We start from the raw sequence: 25,861 nt of genomic DNA on the forward strand, positions 1-25,861 counted from the left end.
GGATAATGGCCTATTTCATTGAAAATCGTAGGTGTACGAACACTTTTGGGAGCCACTGTATATGCCCTCATTATATACTATTACATTATTATTTTTTTTTTCAAATTTAGCATAGTGTTATTTTTTCAGAGCGTGCATCCTCACACCTCTTGCCCCCCCCCCCCCGCCCCACGGGGGTGCAATGTACACCACTGGTTTTGTTTCTTATAAATTGATTTATGAAAGTGCGAGACAGTTTCGAATTTCTCATAACTGTGTTTTTTACCTAGAATCTTTTAAATGTATTTATGCTATAACTATAAATGATAAGACCGTTATTATATTGCTCAAATATTGTAAAATTATTGCATACACGCGTTTCGAGCTAACACATGCTTTTTTAATGCAGAAAAACTTTCAATTGCTCTTTTTCTTCTGCTACTAATCTCTCTCTCGACTACAGTATTCAGGTTTAATGTATTTAATATCCGTTAGGGTGTTAAAATTATCGAATTCTTCGTTTTCAGTGGCATCGCAATATGTGTTTACTTTTCTTGATTCAATTTGGGGTTTTAGAGTTTTACTAATGTATAACAAACATGTATGCCTGTGAAATTTCACACACGCGCGGTACTTATATTTTTCTCTCGTTTAGGCAACGCGTGAGATAAATCAAAATAAACTTTTTAGATGAAGATTTTATTGCCTGCTTCATCGAAAGATATCCATGCATCTTAAAATACTTTAAAAATAATTCAGTTATGATTGCAATCATCACGAATTTAGCGCGTTCATAAAAAACCAGTAAGCAAGATTTTTTTTTTAATCTGTCGGATTGATGTTGTCGTAGCAGAAACCGTGACATGGGTCAGATATCAGCCTATAAGAATAAATTCATATCCCTTGCTTTATAAATTAGTTTCTGTTTACTTAATTTATAGTTATTCATTATTTAATTACTTTCTCTCAACGTGAAATTTACAGCTGCTATTCAACAAGTGTTTCCTGTTCGTTTAGAAACTTGCATGGAAAATATAAAAGTCGAAAATCTTTCAAAATAAAACTTTGATGGTGACGATTCGGGAAAGTACGAATTAAAAAAAAAAAAAATTGAAGAGAGACAAATTTTCTGGTTCATATGCACTTCCATTCTTTCCCTTTTTGCTAATAAATGTCAAATTAGTTTTCATCACTGCAGTTCGTGTAATTCTATCAATTACTGTTAGGATTTTGACTAGTGGCCTGTAATAAATTATTTCTATGAACTATTATTTCTATGAACTATTTATAAGCTTTACAAAATAGAAAAGGCCCATGGAGGAGGGGGGGGGGACATACTCATGACTTTCAAAATTCATTTTTCGAAACTCATTCAGACTCAAACGGAAATGAACAGCTAGTTAACAGCTACAGCTGCGCCTCCTTCATAATAATCAGTTCAGAGAATGACTTTTGCATCAAAAGTTAGTAGGGGTCAATGTTTCATACCGTTCTTATTTTGTGAATATTTTATATGAAACAAAAATAAAAGAAGATCTTTTCTTATCGCTGAGTAGGATTCCTTTGAGTTGAGTAATCAAAAATGTCATAAGAGTTAATGAGCCTCTTTAGTAATAAAACGTCGAATGTGATAGTAAAAATTTACGTTTTACTGCTGTTTTCCTCATAGCGCTGTTCTGAAATTCTTGGGCAATTTTATTGCTTTTGATTTAAACGAGATGCATTGCATTGATTGACAGGTTCATATTCAGACGATGATTTACAGATGAAATTTGTTGCAGGTATGTTTGTACGCGATTTACCTAAATTTACCGTTAAAGATTTTCCCAGTTTTAGTCTTGATGGATGGATTCAAATAGAGGTTTGTCTCATTATAATTTAGTCAGATTTAGTCAAAAGAAAGAAAATGAAAAAATGATCAAACTCATTTTCAGTAAACAATCAACAAAATTGCACGAAATATAGTTTGTAGTACAGGATCGAAGAAAAATAGACATAAAGAATATCTTACAATGCTATTTATAATTTTATATATCACGTATAATACAATAGTGTGTGAGGTAACCTAAATGAAAATAAACAAATATACTTACTAATAAAACTTGTATTTAGAGAAATATTTGATTAAGTACTTAGTTCATTAAAAGTTGCTTCATTCAGATGAAGTGATCATTATAAACATTTATTTATTTATTTATTTTTCATTTTTAAAAATTGTTCATTGGTAAGTTTTATTTTTAATTTGTGCTGACTTAAAAGTTTGACAGCATTGAATTTCGGCATGCATATGCTTTATGTGATCAATAAATTTTTCTTAAATGTTATTTAGATGGTTACATTTGCACGATGGTACGAGTTATAAGCTAATGAATGGCAAAGGCGTTGGTTATAAAACGCTGTATTCAAGCATCGCACGCTTTTACGAATTGCGACATATAGGCGAGTTTTCTAAGAATAAATTTCAATCATTCATCTGAATTAAAATATCTTGTGATAAACTAATATGTTTCTTTTTTTAGTTTATTCCTTTTTTTAGCAATTACTATCCACCCATAAATGCTTAACGAGATATAATCTATTTAAAATAATAATCAAAAACAACTACCTTGCAATGTAATTTTCAAAGTTGTTTTGAGATAATGTGAAGGAAAAATTAGTTAGAATTTATCCGCAATAAAGGTTGTTGATCAGTCGGATCGCGTTGTAGCGCGCGAAATGGCTATAACGCGAGTTTTCCCTGAGTAATGATTTTGTTTTTTCTCTAACGCCAACTCATCGCCTGCAGAGGGAAAATTATTGGAAAAGAGTTGCGGGGCGCGAAGTTTCAATCATTGAAACTTCGAATAGCCAAATAGCGATAGCCAAGGCCGTATCCAGAAATTTTTTTCGGGAGGGGCCCGGATTAGCACATTGCCCTAACACACACACACATATAGTATATATAGACACACCAAACGCATAAAAATGTTAACATAGAATCCTTTTTGTCTCGATTTTTAATGATTCCACTGTTGGACTGTTGTTATTTTAATTCTTATTATTTTTCTTATTCACCTTGTAGTGGTAAGTATAACAAGAGAGTGTCTCTTAAAATCGGATGTAGAACATCCATAATTTCAGGGGGTCCGGGGGTTTTTCCCCCGAGAAATTTTCGAAAAAAAATCTGTATTTTGAAGCCTTATATTAGGTAATTGAGACTACAAAAATATGAAGAAAAAAAAAGGCAAACAAAGTCTTTTAAAAGTTATACATTCTTTTGCAAATCAAGATCAAACAAAATAAAAACTGCTTGCTCGACAAATCATGGAACTTAATGGACAGAGAAGAAAAACGAGACAGGAGAAAAGAGAAGCACTTCGTCATCTGCTCATATCGGCTTTTAGTGAAGTTTGTTTTTGATCACTCCCCCCTACCCCTATTTTTTATTTTTTTTCATTAAATTCCCTACAGTATGAAAATTGTACAAAATAGTTTAAAAGAAATGGTGTAGACATTCAGAAAATAAGAACGGAAGAGTAATATTCTGGCCATTTGGACAATTCATACTTTATTTTCTTGATAAGATACAAAATTGAAGAACTTTTCAAGGAATTTCAAAAACTTAAATAATTTTCAAAGACTCTCTAACAGTTGAAATTATTTGAAGCTCTTTATTTACGCTTTTCAGAAGTTGATTGCACAATCTCACAAAATGATTATAACTTTGTAAGACACACCCGTTTTAAGTTAAAAATAAATGCAACGAAATATTTCTCGAAACAAACTTTTTTTTTTTCAATCACAGAAATAGTGCAGAAAATGAAAGAGAGTAGAGTAAGTGTTATTTTTTTTCTCATACTAAAGGTATTAACAGTATGCAGTAGAAGTAAGAAAAAAAAAACAAGCAATAACGAAAGAACTTCCATGATACTGAATTTGGCATTAAATAAATGCAAGACAAGAAACATATCACTCACAAAAATTATCTTGAAAATTATGCTACAAAAATGCGAGAATCGTGATTTTTGCATTTTTTACTCAGGATGTATCAAGGAGCTGAATATGGCACATCTTGGTAACAAAATACTCGCCTAATCGGAAACTAGGGGCCCAGCCTTTGGGGAATCCCCGGCTCGAATCAGTACAGTGCAAGTTTTATAACAGTTTTAGGGGGAGGAGGGCAGGGTCGTGCATAGAGGGGAGAAGGGACACCTGTTGGCCCGGGACCGAGCTTAAATGGGGCCCAATATTTTAAAACGTAGGGTTGAAAATATGGGTAAACAATATGGAGGGGGGCCCAAAAAAAAAAGCATTTGGGACAGCCCCAAAATTTCTGTGCACGCCCCTGGAGGAGGAAGTGCACAGAGTCAGTTTGGAAGACTTGAAAAATCTACCGAACTGACAAAGGGCCTGCCTTAACCCTGGACTGCCCTGAATTGAATTGGGAAAGAGAGCAGGAAGTCCTAATTAAAGGTCTAAATTTCAAGTGTGCCTTGCAGCTAATGAGAACTAGAACTGCTTTTTCTGTATTTCTTCAAAATATTATAAATTTTGAATAGTAGCAAAATTAAGAATAAAAAAAAACTTTGTTATTTTCCTTTTCTGACATTAGGAATTAAAAAAAAAAAAAAAACCTTCTTCTGTTTTACGGTACAAAACATTTCGGGTTTCGGGGGGGGGCGGGCCCGTCAGGCCCCCCCCCCTCTGAATACGGCCCTGGCGATAGCCTATGATTGGACTACTTTTGCTAGGACAAACCTATACTATCGGCATTGTAATATTTTTGCCTACAATTTTTTATATGTGGAAACTCGATGAGGGAAAATTATTAACTTTTGAGCCCTTTTTAACCCCTGACAACCCTGATTAGAGACCGGAAGAAGGTTGGAAAACTTACTTTAACGTTTTCTTTATAGACTTTACTCTTTATTTGTGACAACAATTTTTGGAAACTCGATGAGGGTAACTTACTCCTTTTAGGGCACCTTTTAGCCCCTGGCAACAATGATTAATTCACACGCAATAGGTAGGCAACCTTACTTAAGCGTTTCGTTTACAACTTTTACTGTTTATTTAAGATAACAATTTTTAGAAACTCAGTGACGGTAAATGTTTCATTTTTGGGCACCTTTCAACCCCTGGTAACTCTGATTAATTCACGTGAAAGAGGTAGAAATTCTAACGTTCGCGTTTTATTTACAACTTATGCTCTTCATCTATGGTAACAATTTTTGGAAACTCGATGAGGGTATAGGTCACGCCTAGTGTTACCTGAGACTGTGACGAATTGCCTAATGTGCATGCGCTGTTACGCGACTGATCGAGCTGCATAAACCTTCTTCATTTTTTAAATTATAAATATATTTACTCTATTTACTGTTCAGTGCGATTATAACGCTGTAGTGCACATACTGTAAGAAACATACTGCTTTATTTTATGTTTCTCTCCCGCAGAGATCATCGATTCTGTGAACCTCAACAGTATTTTATGTTAAACCATGTTTTTTTTTTTTTTTTTCTAAAATACAGAAAAAAATTTCTTTTTAAAAGATACTGTAATATGTAGTTAAAAAATGGTTTGAAACAATTTGAGGGGTGTCTACAAATGTCTGAAGCAATTGGGTATGCTTTTCAAAAATTCCTAAACTAACCTTGTCCCACAACGCGAAATTTCAACTTACGCGAGGGATCTTGGAACGCATCCCTCGCGTAAGTCGGGACTCGACTGTATTTCATCTGGCTTCGGTACTTTCTCACGTTACTTTTACTTATCTTCATCACACATATTAGAATTACATCAAAATTTGATGATAATTACAACCTAAATTCCTCTGAGACTTGTTCAAATTCCTGCATGCGAACATTCAAGTTGCAGTTCACACATGTAGTTTGAAAAGTATCTCAAGTTATTGGCGTATGCTGTCTATGCGTGCTCTGATGTAATGCTTGCTGCTATGTGTTACAATTAACCACGAGAGTTTTGCTTTCTTTAGTTCATACAATTCCAGTAACATTTTAGTGGTTTCTTTTAAACATTCTTGCAAAGTTCCCTCATGAAATTGCAAGAATAAAATTACGTTTTCCATTTTTAATATCATGCTAAATTTTTCTGCTTTATATATCCAGCTTAATATGAATTTTAGTATGTATGCTTATTTAAAGTAGTGATATTTTCTTTATCATATGCTGTCACATCAAATTTGAAGAAATCATCAAAAATAAAACATATTTATTTTTTCAATATAAAACAGTTTTCAAAAAAAAAAAAAAGCTGCCAGAAACTAATTATCTTATTTTAACACCGATTTTTTGGCTGTGGAAAAAATTTAGAAAAAATCTTAATGAAGGATAAATTGTAAGGAAAATCACATGCACATTGTACACATGTTTCGAAAGTACATGGATTGGGGCCTATTTTATCCGGAGTCAAATAAATGACTTGAAAAAAATTCTTATTCATCTCAATGAGACAATTTTTGAACTTATGAAATCTTTACATGAATCTGAAACGCGTTAAGGGAGCAATAAAATATAAAATGCTTAGTTTCTGTGCGGAAGAGAAATAATTCGTTAGGAAAGTGTATCTTTTATGCATTTAAAATTTTTGAGCAATCACGATTGCTAATTGCTTTCATTTGACTGTTTTTGGCGTCCTTTGATTTTATTTTCCCACCGCCACCCTCTGCACCATCACCGTCGACCGGCTCCTCACGATGCTGCTCCTATAGCGAAAGCCGTCTCCAGGTTGCTTCCATGTCCTACACACACGCGCATACATACACAACTACACACACACACACAAACACATACACACACATACACATACACCTACACACATACACAACTACACACACACGCACAAATACACACAAATACACCTACACACACCTACACATACACGCATACGTACAGACACCAGACACCTACACACACACAAAAACATACACACACATACACACAACTATCCACACATTCATACCTGCACACAAACACAAACACATATGCCTACACACACACACATACCCTCCCCCCACACACACATTCATACACACAACTACCCACACACTTATGTCAGCACACACACACAAACGCACACATACACGTACGACTACACACAAACACACATACTTCCCCACACACAAACACACACGCCTACATACACACACTTGTGATTGCGAAAAACATAATTTGAATTCAAGATGTCAAAATTCAAATTAATTTTTTTTTCTGAGCGCGTTATTTTTACACAAACATCTCTGTATTACCCAATCACTACTTTAGGAATTTTGAGTCATTGCAATAATAAGCCATTGTAATAAAGGTAGATAGAGAAAAAACTTCTTTTTCCGATTGAAGTTATTGAAAGAATAAAAATAAAGAAAACATTCCAAACATTTAAAATACAAATTAGCTAAATATCAAATAAATAAACATTGCACCGAATATTAGTAGGTGTAAATTAATTTTAAATGTTGAACTTTATCATTTTATAATAACAAAAATAAATTTTGACTTACAAGGATTTTGAATTACTCAATGAATAGGATATGTCCCATTCTTCCCGAGTTGATGATGTCCCTTTCGTTCTCTCATTTTTGAGTTTCTATTTAGCTAAATATGCTAATGAATGTAAATTAATTTAAAATGTTGAACTTTATCATTTTATAATAACAAAAATAAATTTTGACTTACAAGGATTTTGAATTACTCAATGAATAGGATATGTCCCATTCTTCCCGAGTTGATGATGTCCCTTTCGTTCTCTCATTTTTGAGTTTTTATTTAGCTAAATATGCTAATGATTCAAGTTTTTACTTTCTCTTAATATTGAAATTAATTGCTTTGGTGTTGCAATAAATTAACGAAATGATCTTAAATTTATAAAAAATATTTTAGTATATATATTATGTTATCTAAATTATGCTTTTAATAATGAAATTAATAATATGCAACACTATAAAAGTAAGATTTATATTTACCAAAACAGAGATTATATAATAAAATTCCTTTTTTTTTTATTCGAAAACTTACTCAAGGGCACAGGTATACGGAACATTCAGTATCGTTTTAAATAAGAAATAATATTTCCGAGCTAAAATATATTTACCACTTAATTTTATTTAGTGGATACTGTACTGCTTACATAAATAATTAAAGTCGGAGTAGTATAATAAATATTGCAGTATTAAGGGGAGAAAATAACTTCTGTTACTCTTAATTAGAAAGGAAAATTATATATATTTTTTTCTTTTTAAAGAAAATGCCACGAATATAGAGGTAAAATTGTTTAGGAACAGGAAATATATCAAATAATAACAGCATTGCAATTGGTTGTAAAACAAAAATGTATATAAGATAGGGCAGCTTCAATGAAGATTTTAAATTCTGCTTTCACGAAAAAGATAACTGTTTATTATATTTGCAGAGGTATGGGCAAGGAGTGTGATATGGAATATTCGGTATATGAGAAGGAATGAGAAAGGAAAGTTTCACTTTCAGCAGAAAAATAACTTCAATGTAGCAGAGAAAAAATGGAGGCTCGGGGCAGAAATGGGACAAGCCACAAGGAGTGACTTTTCGATCAAAATCTTGGTTTCTCCTAACTAAAGTTGAAATAAACATGACAATGGATTATGTCACTGGAGAAAAACATACCTGGTTTTAGTATTGCAGAATATAGAATGTATAGTACCTTTGAAAAATTCTTCAAATAATTTTAATAAGTTGGAAATTGGCCTACTGAAAAATTCACATCGTGAGGCATATCACATTCTTGCCCGCGCCCTTGAATTAAATCATTACCAAACTGCCCTCAATCAGAAATATTTGGGTGTACCAGATAAGCCCAGTCTTGCTTATCTTCCAGTTTTAACTAATCAAAATGCAATAATCGTTAAATTAAACCTTCTCAAATTTTCTCCCATGTCCTCCTTATGTGCGTCCCATACATGATGTGAGGGACGTGTGGAGCGAAAATGTTACAATTTTAAAATCTTTACTAATAATAAAGCTGAAAGTCTACCTGGATCTCTGTCTGTCTGGATCTCTGTGACGCGCATAGCACCTAGACCGTTTGGCCGATTTTCATAAAATTTGGCACAAAGTTAGTTTGTAGCATGGGAGTGTGCACCTCGAAGCGATTTTTTGAAAATTCGATTTTGTTCTTTTTCTATTCCAATTTTAAGAAAATTTTACCGAGCAAATTATCACAACGTGGAATAGTAAATTACGGAATTATCATATCGTGGAACCGTAACATGGGCGAGCCATTTAACATAGCAAATTGGCGAAAAATTCATCATCCATTATTTGTAAATGTACAGGCGAACCAAATGACCTTTTAATTTTCTACTACGGGCAAAGCCGTGCGGGTACCACTAGTATGCAAATAAAGTAAAGTTCCTTTTTGTATTGTTCTGTGTTAGTACGTTTTTTTTTAAATCTAGCATAGATAATATACTATCAGGCTTTCGTGTGCTCCAATCTTGTCAACTGTAAATTAGGGAAATAAAGCGAAAACTGTGAAATCTGTCCCAATCCTTCCAACTCTCCCCTATTCATAAACAACTGCATAGTTTCTTTTCAAAACAACATTTTGCACTAACGTTTCTGAGCACACTCGTATACAAATTTTTAATTTTTCTGAAAATCCCTTCGTGAATGTTTTATTTTAAAGAAAGATAAAGCCGAGGCATATCGCGCTGTTTAGAAATCACGGTTTATCAAAAGTTTGTCTTTAGAATAATATTTTCATGTTATCATACATATATACATATAAACATATTTTATTATCGTGTATTATCCTACTCTTTTTATGGATATGAATGAATAAATATTTTCTAAGTAAAAAAAACTTATCTTGATTGTTTAAAATAACGCTTAGAAGTGCGATCTTGATTATCAAATCATTATCTTTGGCATTCTTATAGTGTGCTTTGCTGATAAGAGGAATGAGTAATATTTTGCTTTGTCATTAACGTATCAAATTTTTGATCACAGGAATGAGAAGAAAACGCTAAAAATCAAAGTAACTCACTAATTAATTTCTTATTTGAAATGGCAATAACTTCAAAGTCATAAAAGTAGTCTCAGAAATTCGATACAGTAATATTTAAATGTTTAAAACTTTGCTTTGAAGGTAAATACAACAATATAATTAGAATGATCTTCTTTTTTTCGATAACTATGATTTTTCTTCTATTTTAAATATTATTAAAAATTATCTCAAAGAAGTCTATATGCAAAGATGGCAGTTGATAAAACTTCTCTTCATATGTTTATACAGTGCAATTTGTTATAATTATTTATTGATCTGATGATTCATTTTTCTTACTTATTTTATGTTATCTTCTTTTCAGTTCCAACGCCATGGGGACTTTTTGGAAAGTCCTCTGTCTATTGACATTCATTTCGACGGCTACCTCAAAGTTGCCACGGAAGCCTCATATTGTGTTCATGATTGTTGATGACCTTGTAAGATTTATTAACCTTTTTTTTAAGAGAAAAATTTTCCGTTACTATCAGTTAATGCCGTTACTAATATTTGGTTTCTGAAATTTTTTCGTATAAACCTAACTTATAACTAAGTTTTTTCGGGGTGCTATGATAAAGAGTCCAAGTGTGACGTCATGCCTTGTTTTTGCCTTGCATAAAACATGCGTAATTTCTTCAAACACATCGATTTCAGCTCATTTCTGCGCAATAATAGCTAAATGCAACTTTCTAGAACTAATTTTGTACGTATCAATGGAAAGTTCAATAGAATTTTAGATCTATCAAACTTACTTAACGTTCATTTGTTGCCGACACAGTTGGTGAAAGTACTTTTTTTGTGATAGGGTAGACCGGGGCACGTTGACGCAATGCGCTTTTTTCAAAACGAATTATACCTGGAGAGCCAACATTCATAACAGATTAATGCTGCTCTCTAGCACATATTCTCAGAAGTTCTTGAGCATCAGTCGAGCTTCAGTCTAGCATGCAAAAAGAATAATCTGTTTTCTACCAAGTTGAGTAAGTTTTGTGTTGAACGTTTTGAAGCTTATTGTGAATAAATAATACTTAGTCAAGAAAGAACAACTACATAAAAATTAGCAGAATTTTATCCTTTTTTGAGAATTGTACTTGTATGAACTGAAATGTTATTCATTTTTTTTTCACGTAAAAAATAAATCCGAACTTAGCGACGGGGCAAGTTTGCACGTTGGCGTCGTAGCTCCTTTATGCACGTTCTTATGGTGTCTTACTTCTAAACGTGCCCTGACGCTTTTTTCGCTCCGAACAGTCTCAAAGATTTTTAGTATTTTCAGGCTATTTAGTTTTGAAAACCATCAGTTAATTTTTAATGGAGTTACAAATTCGCAACTTGTAGCTTACAATCATGTAGTGCTGTCTTCATGCCCGTTCAGCTTTTACTTTAATACACTATTCAGTCTGTAATAAATTTGCTTTATTTTAACGATGGTAAGACATTATGTTCAAAACACTAACAGAACCACGTTAGGTGTCAAAACATACATGCGTAAACGTGCCCCATGTCCGGGAGAGGTTTACGCAACCGACTTGGACTCAAAAATATTTTTTTTAACGGTTAAAAACACAAACTGAGCAACAACTGAATATACCAATTTTGACTCCATTAACTGCTTCATAAAATCGCCATGTCTAAAATTTCCTAAGTTAAAACGTAAAAATTAGAAAATTCATTGAAAAAAATCCGGGTAAACGTGCCTCGGTCTACCCTACATTAATATTTAATGAATACAGTATCGATTTTTAAAAATATTTTATGCATTTACATATTTTCTGGCAATTTTTGTGCAAATGACTGCCAATTTTTATGCAAGTAAGCTATTATTACGCATAGTTCTTGTTTCTGTTTCTAAATGTGTTGAAAAAGATATGGGAGCGTTTTCAAACAATTTCGATAAAGTTGTTATTCTTTCTGCTGTTTTATTTGAAGTAGTTTTTTAAATACTATATCTAAAAAGAAAATTAGATCCGATTCTATTATTTCTTAAATTCGTTCAACGAAGATTTGTTGTTTGTTGTAAATAAAATTTCTCGCGTGATTTTAAAGTTATATTTTAAATACTGTCGAAACTTGTCTGACAAGTTTCCTGTAAGAAACTAGTGAAAAAAGAAAAGATATTCTGCGCATGCGAGACATGCTAATTTTTGTAAACTGTTGGCATTTCGCCCGTACTACGTGCAACTATTCCTTTCCGAAAATATATAATTTCTGTAGTTGTTAATTTTGCTTTGTCCCCAAAACTTGATTTAACGTTTCCACAAATCGTAGTGACTACCAACATAAACCCTAAAAACTTTTTTTTATCTTGAAAAAGTTCTACAGGGTGTACTTTTTTTTTTCACCGTAAAACGGGGTTACTGTAGCACATATTTTCCTTATTTTGCACTGCATCTCTGTTAGTAATTGAAATATTTAAAAAATTATTTCACTAAACTAAACTTATACATTCATCATGTACTAAATTTATGTCTGAATTTGACAGAAAATCAATCATTTCTGTTATTATTTTGTTAATTTTTGTGGTTCAATTTCACCTCCGTTCGGGGTTACTTCTTTAAAAGGTCAATTCCATACTTGTTCTGAATAGGGTTCCATCAATACCCTGCGAAATAACTTCCTCAAATTTTAATAAAACGTAAGATTCCCCCCCCCCCCCCAAGATACACTAAATCATGTTGTTTTAGGTAAGAAATTTTACTTTTCATTGTAGAAGAACAAACAGCCAAGGAGAGAAGGAAGATAAGGAAAACCATGTTCAAACAGTGTTTTACCCAATGAAAAAGTGTGGACAACAAGATATTTTTGAGTCATCCGGACTCTCAAAAAAATTTTGAGAGTCCGGCTAACTAAAACAAATTTTCTAAAGTCACTTCTTTAGTCTTCAGTTAAAAAATAGTTGAAAAGCAACACCGTTATTCTTCCAGTACCAGTATTAATGGTCTTAGTTTTCCCATTGAAATAAATACCTCACAGAAATTACAAAACAGGAAAGAAATCTAAATTATATAAACAGGTAAAAAAACTTACCTTGCTCGATGTTTGGTCAATACAGTAGAACCTAGTATATCCGGCTCCCGTTGACCTGCCGATTTTCCGGATCAAATGCGTAGCCATTTTAAATTTTTTAGTTCACATAGATAGATTTAAATTATGACAACAAGAACGCAAGTTCACTGAACATTCACCGTCTATTTTGGTCAATTAATGACAACGCGTTTGTGTGATTATGCTTCAATCAAACGTCACGCGAGTTTGAAACAAGACAGTTGACCCATTTTTTTGATAAGAAATAACTTAAAAATTTTAATACTTTTTAATGTCTTCTAAAATATTCAAAGTAATTTCGTTACAAATCATGTTTTTTTAATCGTAATGAACAGTTAGTTTTCTCATTTTATGATTAGTTTTGCTTATTACTCATACTACCAGGATTATCCGATCATCTGGATTGCATTTGGTCCAGGTTAGTCCGGACAAATGAGGTTGTAACTGTACGATGAAAATGAGGCCCAAGGAGGTTACAGCTGGTGGATAAATTGGCAGGATTAGGTAAGGCAGATATTTTCGGGTCTCACAATTGGTTGCCTCAGTGGATGATTTTAAGCGATTGCAGAATATTATTACGGTTTTTCTCAAATTAGAGTAAAACAGAAACCTAGATCGCACTAAAATAAAGCCCGCCACTATGATCCAAATTTAAGAAACGTGATATAACGTCGCATGTTCTAAATAATCCGTGTTACTATTTGATATACTAATGGTTATAAATAGGTTGTATCAAGCTATTTCCTGTTTTTTTATTTTGTTGATAAAAGGAGTAATTTTCGTTGAAATATAAAGTAATGATAAAAAGTTAAAAAAAAATTATTTCCTGTGTTTTTTTTTAAACAAGCAATGGGGCATTTAAACTAGGAACACTTTTGAAGAAAAAAAAAAAGAAGAAATATTTTGCTAAAGAAACACTTTACTTCCCTCAGATTTTGTTTCCGCTATGATATAAATTTAAAAAACGTGATGTAACGTCGCCCGTTCTAAACAACCCGTTTTACTATTTTATATGCTAATGGTTATAAATAGATTGGATCAAGCAATTTCCTATTTTTTTTTATTTTTATTTTGTTGATAAAAGGAGTAATTTTCGTTGAAATAAAAAGTAATGATAAAAGTAAAAAAAAAATATTTCCTGTGTTTTTTTTAAACAAGCAATGGGGCATTTAAACTAGGAACACTTTTGAAGGAAAAAAAAAGAAGAAATATTTTGCTAAAGAAACACTTTACTTCCCTCAGATTTTGTTTGAATCTGTACGTTAATCTTCCTTTGCAAATATATCATTACAGCTCCTACTGTTCTGTTTTATCTATATCTTGGCCTGCGAATAACACTTACAGAAATCTTGACGTCCATTATCAATGAAATGTTTCAAGCGTATAAATGATTTCAGATTATGATCAGTTGTGTTTGCACGTTAGTCCTTCGAACCAATTGTGCAGCATATTCTTCCACTTCAGTGCACATTAGCTTTATTTTTATTATACTAAGTCTGGATGGTAGCTGTGCAACCTACCAGAAGCAAGATGAATTACATAATCATAACATAAATGCACTTAATGCGGATACGCGAAGTTCGTAGTATGTTTAGCATTATCTTTCTGTTATAGCATATAGTTAGTAATACTAGAAAAAGTGAAAAATTCTGTCAAATGTTAGGAATCATATCATGTACGTGTGTGTGTGATTCCTCGGATCATACGATTAAATCATATCAGGAGGATGATCGAACTTGATAAATAACGTGAAAATAAACTGAAACAAAAATGAATTGTGAACAATAAATTTAATTTTTTCGTTAGTCTTAAGAAACGAAAACAGAGTCCTTATTTATTTGTTTTTTAGCATTTAACATCGCTTAATTCTTACATACCAAAATCTATTTGAACACAATTAAAATTGCTACGTAAAGCATGTAGAAAAAGATAGTACTGTTGCTACGAAGGAAAAATTTATTGGTAACCGCACTAAAGTAAAATTCGTATATTTCATTCATCTGACGACATAAAATGATTAATAGTGTGTCATGAACGTTGCGCAACATTTGATGTACTATTCTGCCGTGGGCAGGTAAACGGCAGTATCTGCAGAAATGAGTTTTCGAAATATTTGAAGAAACGCGTTTTGGATTTGTACTTAGAATAGGGAAATGTAGGAATTATATTTTTTTTTCAGCTGAAACCAAATAAGCAAGCTTGTACAATAAAGTTAGCGTACAATAGATGACAGAAATGCAAAAAAAAAAAAAAAAAAAAAAAGGAATAAAAAAATCTGCGGTTACTACTCTTTACCTGCCCACAGCAGTGTTATTGTGTTGTTGTTTTTTAAAATTACTCGGGAACCAAACTCGAGTGGTAAGTAATGCTACCAGATTTAAAACTGACACGAACAGCTTCCGTTTCTGTGATGGACGTCTGATTTGACTCAGACTACACATGACAGAATGAAGCTCTAGTTAACATTTTTGATCCAGACCAGAAGCCGAGCACCCCCTGATTTAGTACCACCAGAAGTATTGATTTTGGGATACCTCGGCTCTACTAATGTTAAACAATAATAAACTTTTAACCTTTGGAAAAATGATATGAAATACGTTTGTTGTTTTATTCAAAGCTCTGAGTTATTTCCAAACTATTATATATATATATATATATATATATATATTACTTTGATTACCACTTGCATATATACTTCTGAAAAAAAAAAAGAACAAACAAACGGTTTTTGTATCTTTTTCGAAATTTAATGTCAAATCTACTGGATAACTTCAGACACAGTATCAGATCTTCAATTTTTCTAACCCGGGCCAATATTGAAACTGCCCTTTTTTACTCATCTTCCTTCAAGTTTTGATATCAATTTTCAATGATAAAAGTGCAGATATGGGTTGAATATATACCGCCTCTCAGAAGTTGCATATCGAGGCTTACAAATGTGGTTAACTTTACCGTAGAGTAAGTACCGTAAAGTTTTACCGTAATAATAATTACATGCATGTCTTCTCACATTCCTGGTTACGATATCCGAAGTTGCAGTGGCGTACTCAGACATTTTTTAAGGAGAGGGTCGAAAGTTGGCCATTCTTGTATCATCCCCCCCCCCCCCCTTCCTCGATACGCATTGGCGTTTGTAAAGAGGAGGATTGGAGGATAATTCCACCTCCGAAACTCAAAAATGATCTTTTCTTTACCATAAAAAAGAGCTAATACTAACAACATTTTCCTCCTTCGGAGTTGAACAATATCCTCCTTTGAATTTTTTTTTGGTTAAGCCACTACCAAAGCGCCGCCAAACATGCTCTTTTCATTTCATCGGTTATAGAGGAGAAAAAACGTTAAAAAATAAATCATTGAATCAATAAACAAGCATTCATTAACAAAATAAATTATCAATTAGAAATACTTAATTAAATTACCAAAAAACAAAATAATTTATGTATTTACATTTTTCATACTTCAAAAATAAAAAAAAGGCTAATCAGTTACGGTAGACAGAGAATCTTTGGCGATTTTGATCTATTATTTTTATACTAATTTAAAAATCATATTTTATAACTAAAAATAAAAATGGATTTCCGCTCCATTGAAAGAATATGCATTATATAGTCATAAGAACCCTGAAATACAAGTAATGAAATCCTTTTTGACTGTGTTGCCACGTGGGCTTACCTGTGCATGTGGGGAATGTTTAATATGTTAATAGGATTATAGATAACCGAAAAAAAAAAATAGAGGGTGATGGGGGGGGGGAGATTTGTACACAGGGGACATCCCTCTTCTGTGTGTCTCTGCCTAGTTGTCCTTTATTTTATCTTACTGTTAAAAATTATTTCAAGCTAGAATTTTTTTTTAGTGTCATTAACTTTGTAAATAAACCCAGTCAATATGTACATGTAGACCAATATTTTTCTTTTAAAGGGTTGGAGTGACGTCTCCTTCCATGGTTCCAAGCAAATACCTACACCAAATATTGATGCTATTGCGAGAGACGGAATAATTTTGAATAATTATTATGTTTCTCCCACCTGTTCTCCGTCGAGAGGGTCATTAATGACCGGAAAATATCCTCTTCGTCTTGGTAAAATTGTTTTTCATTTAGCAAATTCATATTTTAAGCAATTTTATTTCTAAATAAGCTGTACTTTAGCCCATAAGCAAGGGCTAAGGTAAAACTACTTGCAAAATACCGACAGACTGGTTAGGAAATCCAAAGAATGCAGTTTCATTTTTGTTGTGAACTCATCCGTCATACTGATGAGTCTATCATATGAATGCCGAGTCTATAACAAGAACGAAGCTGCAGTCTCTGGATGACAGAGCTATCGGTATTTTGTTTGTAATTATTTGTTTTTTATGCAATTATTTAAATTCTTTTTAATCTCCAGATGGTCAAACGGACCCAAAGAATACAAATTCTTTGCATCAACCTTTATCTAAAATACTTAGTAGCATTGAAGTGATATGATTCTCAATGAAGGGAAGTATTTCTAAATTGTGACGACATACTGTAATGAACCATTCAATTAATTGAGTTTATCTTGTATGTTTTCTTCACCTCTTTCCCAATGCTTTCTATCGGCTTTATAGTATTGCTATTTAAAAACAAACCAGCCTTTTTCCTTTTTTTAAAGCCTTCTTTTGGGAGTGAGGCACTGATCGCCATCCTGCGTGAAAATTTAGTTTCCATTGAGTATCAATTTTCTGCTTTAAGGTCATTCTCGCAAAAATGGTACAAATCATGTCCGACTTTGGAATGCTCTGAAATTTTCATTAATTTTTATGACGAAATGAGCCATTGACAGCTACTCTCAAAGGAAAAAAAAAGGTTTCATTGCGATGCCACTCCTAACTTATTACTGGATCATCTGAAATCCAAAACGATTTTATTACTTAATATATTTCAACAAGCCATAACGTCCAATTTTTCCTTGATTTGATTTTTCAATTTTCCCCAGCAATTAAAAGTCGAAATACTAGTTTTTCACCAAAAAAGTAAAAATTTTGCGATTTTAAAATTATGTTAAAATTAGAAAAAATAACAATGATTGACGTGGTTGCCTGCAGAAACTTATATTAACCAATAAAATCATTTCGGTTTTTTGACCTCAGATGATCCAGGGATGGGTTATGAGGGCCAGTGCAATGAAACTTTCTTTTTGTCTTGAGACGTCTACGGAGAGTCGCTCTCAATGGAACATTTCATCATAAAAAAATAAGGAAAACTTTACAGAATATTCCACAAATATTAGGTTATTATGAAATAATTGCAGAAATTAACATTTGCTAACTGCGTAACAAAAACAAATTATCGATTTATACATTTTTTTGTATCGAATTAACTTTACACCCCCCTTAAATTAATTACACTTTCCTCACAGCGTAATAACCGTATGTCTAAAGAATAATTGTATAACTCAATTCAGCAAGTTGTGTACTTTAAATATTGTTCTTTCTTTAAAAAAGAATGTGTATGAATACATTTCTGATGAAATTCACGTAATTATATGATACATGCAAAATGATTTTGGATTGAAAATTCGATTTCAGCAACAACATAATGTAAAAACACTTTTAATAATTTCGGCAACTAACAAGAAGTCTAAATTCGCAGGCTAGAGTAATTCTAGTAATTGAAACAATGCCTTGCGCTCCTCGTGCAACATGTTTCAAAGAACTTTTCTATTTACTCTGTAGAAATTTCCTGGAAAAAGTTCATCATGAGATCCCCCCCCCCTTACTAATTTTATTTCATTCACTTGATTCCGACTGATAATATTTTTAATCATGGGTAGTTTAGAACGACAGAAAATTGTTTAACAGTTTCAGCAGAGGTTATGCTAAAATTTTCAAAAATAACGCAGATAAGCTCACGTTTTAGTGGAGAAATATCCATTCGAAGCGCATTCATACATCACAAATACAAAAAATTTAAAAAAAATAAATTAAAAAAAAAAAAGAAAACATGGTTCTTCTTAGCTCAAATTTGTATTTCACGAAACAGTATAATTAGAGAAAACTTGAAAACAAACTTTAAAAATATCCAGAACTACTTTAATTTTTTTTATAATAACCAGTAATTTAAGAACTTCTTTAAAAATTTACAATAAATATTACTGCCCTTTTACCTTTGCAAAATTCAGAACGCAACTATAAAAAAATAGGATCAAACCGAAATAATTTGCTCAATATTATACAACGTTTCAGCCCCCCTTCCAAATTTATTTCATTAATTAACTTTTATAGCGAAAAATTGCGTTTATTAGTATGAATTCAAATTTGAATAATATTATTATATGCGTGCATATACACACCGCGATGTAGTAACGTCAGAAGTAACTTTGCCTTTTTCTAAAAAAAGTTCAGAACAAGGCTGTTTGTTAAACATATTTGTATTTTAAAAAATCAAAGTAACCAACATTTTTATTATAAATATGAATAGTTCTAGACTTTTATTAATAACATTTTCACCAGGTTTCCAACACGAAGTGATAATAGCTAATACTCCTTGGGGATTACCTTTGGAAGAAAAGATTTTACCTCAGTATATGAAGTCGCTGAAATACACGACGCGCGGAATCGGAAAGGTAAGCCTGATCCAATGAAATTTATCATCCTTAACCCTTTTTCATTTTTGTTGAGAGAGGGGGTTGGGGAGCATTGCCACAGATTCAAAAATATCACAAAACTATTTCCAATACTGCCCTGCTAAACACAAAAGTCTTTCATCAAAATTGAGTGACGGTCACGAGGTGGTTCTTTGTCATATATTTCACCTAAATACAATTTTTATAATCATTTGTCAATGGGAAATATTTTTTTTAATTTTTTGGAAAAGTTGCATCTGAATCAAATACATGGAGACGCACAACTTTAAATGGCAATTTAAGCACGGCAGAATAGTTGTTTATACAATGCCGTAAATCTCAGCAGAAGGAAATGTAATTTTTCGGATAGTGGGGTAGACAATGGAGAAGCCGTGATATAGTTGGATCATCATATCAGGCTAATAATTATATGTATCCTTACGAATTACGAAACCATTTAGTAAGAAAAATAATGTAACTATTAGCTTAATTAGCACCACGTATCTCATCTCAATGTATATTTATTTTCAACAGTCAGCACTCGGTTTCGATTCATACTGATCTTATTGAACAAAATACATGATCAAGTACAGTGGTGTGCCATATTATTAGATCCAAATACCAATTATTGCGTTAAAAGCGACTTACACCATCTCATTTAATTCATATTTGATACAATGAGCTCTTGTGCAGACAACATTATAAAGTATTTTAAGAGTTTTCAATGATTGCAAATAAGGATGAATTGCGTGCATGTCTGTGTCTTTAAATCTATTTATTTTCTTTTCAAGTAACTCATATTCGTTCTATCTCTAGTGGCATTTAGGATTCTTCAAAGAAGATTACCTTCCCATGAAGAGAGGTTTCGATTCGTTCTTCGGATATTGGACTGGAGTGGAGGACTATTTCACTCATTTTTCAAATACGGTACGATAAGTTAACATTTTTTAAGAAGATTTGAGCAAAACCGATTAAGGATACGGATGCTAAGGAAAATGTTGGTTCCCTCAGAGAGGAAATCAAAGCATTAAAACTACTTATTGACTATATTTTGAAATAAATAAAACTTGTTTTTTTTTTTTTTTTTTTTTTTTTTCTTTTTTATTATCTATACTTATTCCAACAGAACTTTAATGTAATGCTTAAAATCTGGAACTTATCTGGATTTTCACTTGTGAAAATATTTAAATTTGTTTTCTAGATTTTTGTCTTGCAAACTTATTAGTAAACATTTCACAAACAGTAGTTTCAAATAGATCGTTCTCTCTACATACCGTAGCCATTTAATTTTTCTCCTGGTTTCTAAGACAATTTATTAATTAATTTTTTTTTCATGCAAGAAAATCATCGTTCTCCTGATGCATTCGAAATTGGTCTGACTAACAAAATTTTATAAATAAATCGCATTCACATTTAGAAAAGTTGGCTTTATATCTTATGATAATGATTTTCGTGAATGTTAGTTCTTGACTTCTTACATTTCAATTGATTGCTTTTCGGTTGCAGTTGACATTTTTCCGTCAATTTTGAGTGTGAGTACTCTTTCTACATAATATTAGTGACGTAAAGCATGGTTTACAACGTCAAAATACAATTATTATTTTGAAGTAGTACCTTCATTTTATAGCAAAGCTTTACTCTACGCATGTCACGTCTTATTAATCCCTGGTTTCCTAGGAGCGAATCGCCGACCTTCGACGTCGCTCCTCGCCGTTACGCTGAAATCAAAGTCAAGTGGATTCCGGCGTAGCCATTCACGACGTCGATTTAGCTCGGGTGCGCATGCACAGAAAAATCAAGTTTTCTCCTTGGCGATGAGCGACGCCGACGATCGGCGAGTTGGCTCCTAGGAAAGCAAGGCTTTAGGTGAGGTGGGGTGAAATGGCTCATGAAGTAAAATTGGTCAGTCTGCAACTAACTGATTGTAAACACAATTAATTCATACTATTTTTTAAATCAAAATTTATGACAATATTCCTTAGCTTATAGGCAACGAGTATTAACCTCAAAACTTTTCTCTCATGAATATGAAAAAAAGAAAAAAAACATTTTATCTGCATCATAATGTTGCTTTACAAAACACAGTTAACTAACTTCTAAAAAACTTTTAAATTTTATAAAATAAGAGAGAAAACTAAAAGTATTTCCTTATAACAGAAGTTTATTACATCCGCTGAACACAGTCAGATAAGACATGTATTGATTTTATTTCTTTTAATTTCGTTTTATTTTGGTTTGGGTAAAATAGATCATAGTTAGGCTTGGCTGATTTGTGCTTAATATTTAGTCTATAATTACATTTTACATTTATAGGACGAATCATACCTTGATATATGGGTATGATACAATGTTTTTGAAAATTTCTTAAAATTACGTAAGTAAAACTTTTTGTACATGTTTCAGTTTCACTGTATTCTATATAAACTTAGTTTTTCATTCGCACAAAAACTGCATGCTCTTCATTACATCTTTCTTATACTTAGACATCTTAATAGATCGTATTCCGCTTCCCCACGGTTTTTTTTAGCTCCACTTTCATTGATGTGGGCAGTGTGTACTCCAGTGATCCCAATAAAAGGCGATTGATATTCAACTCAATTGAATACCCTAACTTTCCAAATTTCGTATTCACAGAAATTACTAGTTTTTGAAAGAATCTCTTTTGCATTGAATAAACCTAGCGAGGGGGAAAAAACAGATGCTCATCAGGAGTCAAGCTCAAGCACTATTTAAAAGAAAAATGAAATTAACACATTAATATTATTATTGAAGAAATATTTATCTTTTGCTTAAGGGGCCATTATCAAAGTCAAAATACTTTAATGGCATTCCTTTCATGGTTTTTTTTGTTTAGTTGACATTTATTACTAGTGGTACCCGCACGGTTTTGCCCGTAGTAGAAAATTAAAAGGTCATTTGGTTCGCCCGTATATTTACAAATAATGGATGATGAATTTCTCGCCAATTTGCTATGTTCATTTGCTCGCCCATGTTACGCTTTCACGTAATGATAATTATGCAATTTACTCTTTCACGTTGCGATAATTTGCTCGGTGAAATGTTCTTAAAATTAGAACATAAAAAGAACAAAATCGGTTTTTCGAAAAATCGCTTCGAGGTGCACACCCCCCATGCTACAAACTAATTTCGTACCAAATTTCATGAAAATCGGCTGAACGGTTTAGGCGCTGTGCGCGTCACAGAGATCCAGACAGACAAACTTTGAGCTTTATTATTAGTAATAAAGAAGAAAAAGTTCTACATTTCAGTGCTCGGAAGTAAAAAAATAGTTTGAAGTATGCTTGAAATAAAAATATTACCTTGCCATAACAAAACACAATCAAGGTAAACTCGTTGTTGCGTTCTGAAACCATAGGATCTCTGGACTAAGAACATTATTGCCTAAAAAACTGCATCGTTACTTACATATTTAAGCAAATTTATTATTGGGGAAATGATGCTAAAATAATAGACATTTTTTATTGCAGCGAAATGCCACCGGACTTGATTTGCATGACAACTTCAAAAATGCTTGGGAATATAATGGTACCTACGGAACAGAATTGTTTACGGCAAAAGCAAAAGAAGTGATTATGGAACATAATCCAGCGAAGGTAAGTATTTTTGATTTTTGTACTGATTTCATGAGTTTCACTAACACACATATTGTCGATCTGTAACTGGATAAAGATCATTTCAAACTTTTCCCTCATGGAATTGACCTATTTTTCAAATCGGGCATGGTTTTAAAGTTTAAAAATGTAAAGCTATACTATATTTCTCTATCTGGTTATCTTTTTTCTGGTTTATAAGTATCCATCCTGCTTTGCTTAATACAATGGATTACGGATAAATAAATAAATAAATAAAAATCTTCTTCCTATTCCCCTTACACTACTTTTCAGAGTGGATCAAACGCGGTGGGTTTGCCCTAAGAGCTATTTTCAACTGATTAAATGTACAACCATCATTAACGAGAAAGATTAGGACATTTCAGGAGCATGCTATGTGTAAAACACCTGTTTCACTTTCCAATTTTTTGAGGAATGCACTGGTAGCTTTAAGAGTATAACGGATAGCTTTGTCCATTGATTTAAGGGCACTTAAGAATGAAAACACAATGCGAACTTACCTACAGCATATTGACTTACAGTTTGAAATTGGCAACTCGGCATACAATAGCGTTTACAGTATTTCTAAATTTGTAATACTATCGTTATCCTCCTCATCGCGTATACGATAACCATCACCATGCAGTTCGCGATCACAATACATTGAAGTCAGTTTGCTTTTTGATGCACTAACGTTCAATTGCTTATCATCAGCTCATTTTGCGCTGATTCTTCCTTGAAATTGATTTGAATGATATTCCCGTTTTTTGAACTGTTTGTCGTGGCATTCTTCAAGTTTAAGCTGCAGAAATAAATCAAAGAAATGCGAAACAAATTCGAAACGTAAAATAGAACTTCGGAATCTACAACTGAACGCGAACGAAGATTCAATGAGCACAAGGTAGAACAAAATCAGAGTTGAGAGTTCGAAACAAAAACTTCACACAGCTTGCAAGTTGGTGCACAACTCAAAACAATTGGGATTTTTTTTTTTTTTTGAGCAATCACGATTGCTTATTGTTCTCATTTGACTGTTTTGATGTTCCTATGATTTTATTTTCCCACCGCCTCCATCTGCAGCACCACCGTCGACGGGCCTCACGATGCTGCTCCTCTAGCGAAAGCCATCCTACACACACATTTACACACACATACATACACACACACACACTCATGCCTTCCTACAGACACAAATACACACGCACATACACACACACACTCATGCCTTCCTACAGACACAAATACACACGCACACACAAATACACACACTCATGTCTGCACACAGATACAAACACCCACGCATACATACACACACACTCATGCCTGCATACAGACACAAACACACACGCATATACACACATACCCACACACTCATGCCTTGACACAAACACACACGCCTACATACACACATTCGTGATTGCGAAAAACATAATTTGAATTCAAAATGCCATAATTCAAATTAATTTATCTTTTTTTTTTTTTTTTTGTTAATCATTTACAAGAGACATTAAAATTATGCAAAAAGGTGAATAAATATACAAAAAAGGCTTTTTTAACATTCTTTCGTGTTGTCCATCCTAAAAGCGTTGTACTTTTTTGCGTTTTTAAATATTAATTAATTAGATTTGAGAATTTATTACCTATACGCGGTATTATTTTTTGGAATCAGTGAAATATCCAACATGCTAAAATTGAAAAAGCTATTTCTTTAAGTTACGTAACTTTGGAGCTTGCACAGGATGATTACCTATTGTTCTTGAGCTCGCTTACATTGATAAAAAAGTCAGATCATTGGAGGTATTTCAAAATCCCAATAAGATAATTTCCCACCGGGGGGGGGGGGGAGCTTGCTGTGGGTAAAATTTTCGTCCTACAGAAGCTGCTAGTGGCTAATGATGTGCAGGCTGGGTGTGGGAAAATCCCCAACGGTTTTAGTGAAAGCACAAAAGGCTTAAAAATACAATTGATAGACTCGAAGAAATAACATGAACAAGAGGAATAACAACGATGATAGTAACAACAATTACAAAAGTTAACGAGATGGTATGAACTCGAAATTCATTTTATTTTACATGTTGAAACTGCGGAATTATAGTTAAATGAATGTATTTCCAAAGTTTTAATGCACAAAATCTGCAAATTACTGCAGACACGTGTTTTGGGGTCACAAGGAATCCCTCTTTCAATGCAAAGAAGTGCGAGCGAAAATGCGAAATGTGAATGAAAAGTCATCCGAGGAAAAGGATGACTTTTCAGTTTTTTACTCGAATAACTTTTCATTCAAAAGCTCACAATTCTTTGCATTGAAAAAGGAGTTCCTTATAAACCCGAAACCCGTGTCTGCAGTAATTTGCAGTTTTTGGGCATTAAAACGTTGGTGATTCATTCATTTAATTTTCAAGAACAAAATTATTTATTCGTTATGATGCATGATAGTTGTTTTTTCCTTGCAGCCGCTTTTTCTTTACATTGGACAGCAAGCTCCACACAGTGGAAATTTTGATAAGCCTCTACAAGTACCGGAAAAATATGTGAAACCTCTTGTAGGTATTGCTGACGAAAAAAGACGGACATTTGCAGGTATGATTGAAGCTTCTATTTTTTCTATGTGCACGCGCAGTTGCATC

The 25,861-nt window shown here is 32.8% G+C and overlaps 1 protein-coding gene across 2 annotated transcripts in view; it reads left to right on the plus strand.

The window, feature by feature from the left end:
* The first annotated feature begins 1,699 nt into the window (after positions 1–1,699).
* The window catches only part of LOC129218517 (arylsulfatase B-like), a 48,338-nt gene continuing 24,176 nt past the window's right edge, over positions 1,700–25,861 (plus strand). Inside the window, exons 1-7 of one of the 2 annotated variants that reach the window (XM_054852807.1) lie at positions 1,700–1,760; positions 10,317–10,431; positions 16,958–17,117; positions 19,511–19,623; positions 20,440–20,550; positions 23,112–23,237; positions 25,688–25,814. In XM_054852807.1, coding sequence (XP_054708782.1) covers positions 10,327–10,431; positions 16,958–17,117; positions 19,511–19,623; positions 20,440–20,550; positions 23,112–23,237; positions 25,688–25,814 — 742 coding nt within the window. In that variant the 5' untranslated portion in view covers positions 1,700–1,760; positions 10,317–10,326. Of the gene's footprint in view, positions 1,841–10,316; positions 10,432–16,957; positions 17,118–19,510; positions 19,624–20,439; positions 20,551–23,111; positions 23,238–25,687; positions 25,815–25,861 lie in introns of both variants that reach the window. The other variant, XM_054852808.1, reaches the window with a different exon arrangement.

This window comes from Uloborus diversus, chromosome 3 (genome assembly GCF_026930045.1).
Source record: "Uloborus diversus isolate 005 chromosome 3, Udiv.v.3.1, whole genome shotgun sequence".
Classification (NCBI taxonomy): domain Eukaryota; kingdom Metazoa; phylum Arthropoda; class Arachnida; order Araneae; family Uloboridae; genus Uloborus; species Uloborus diversus.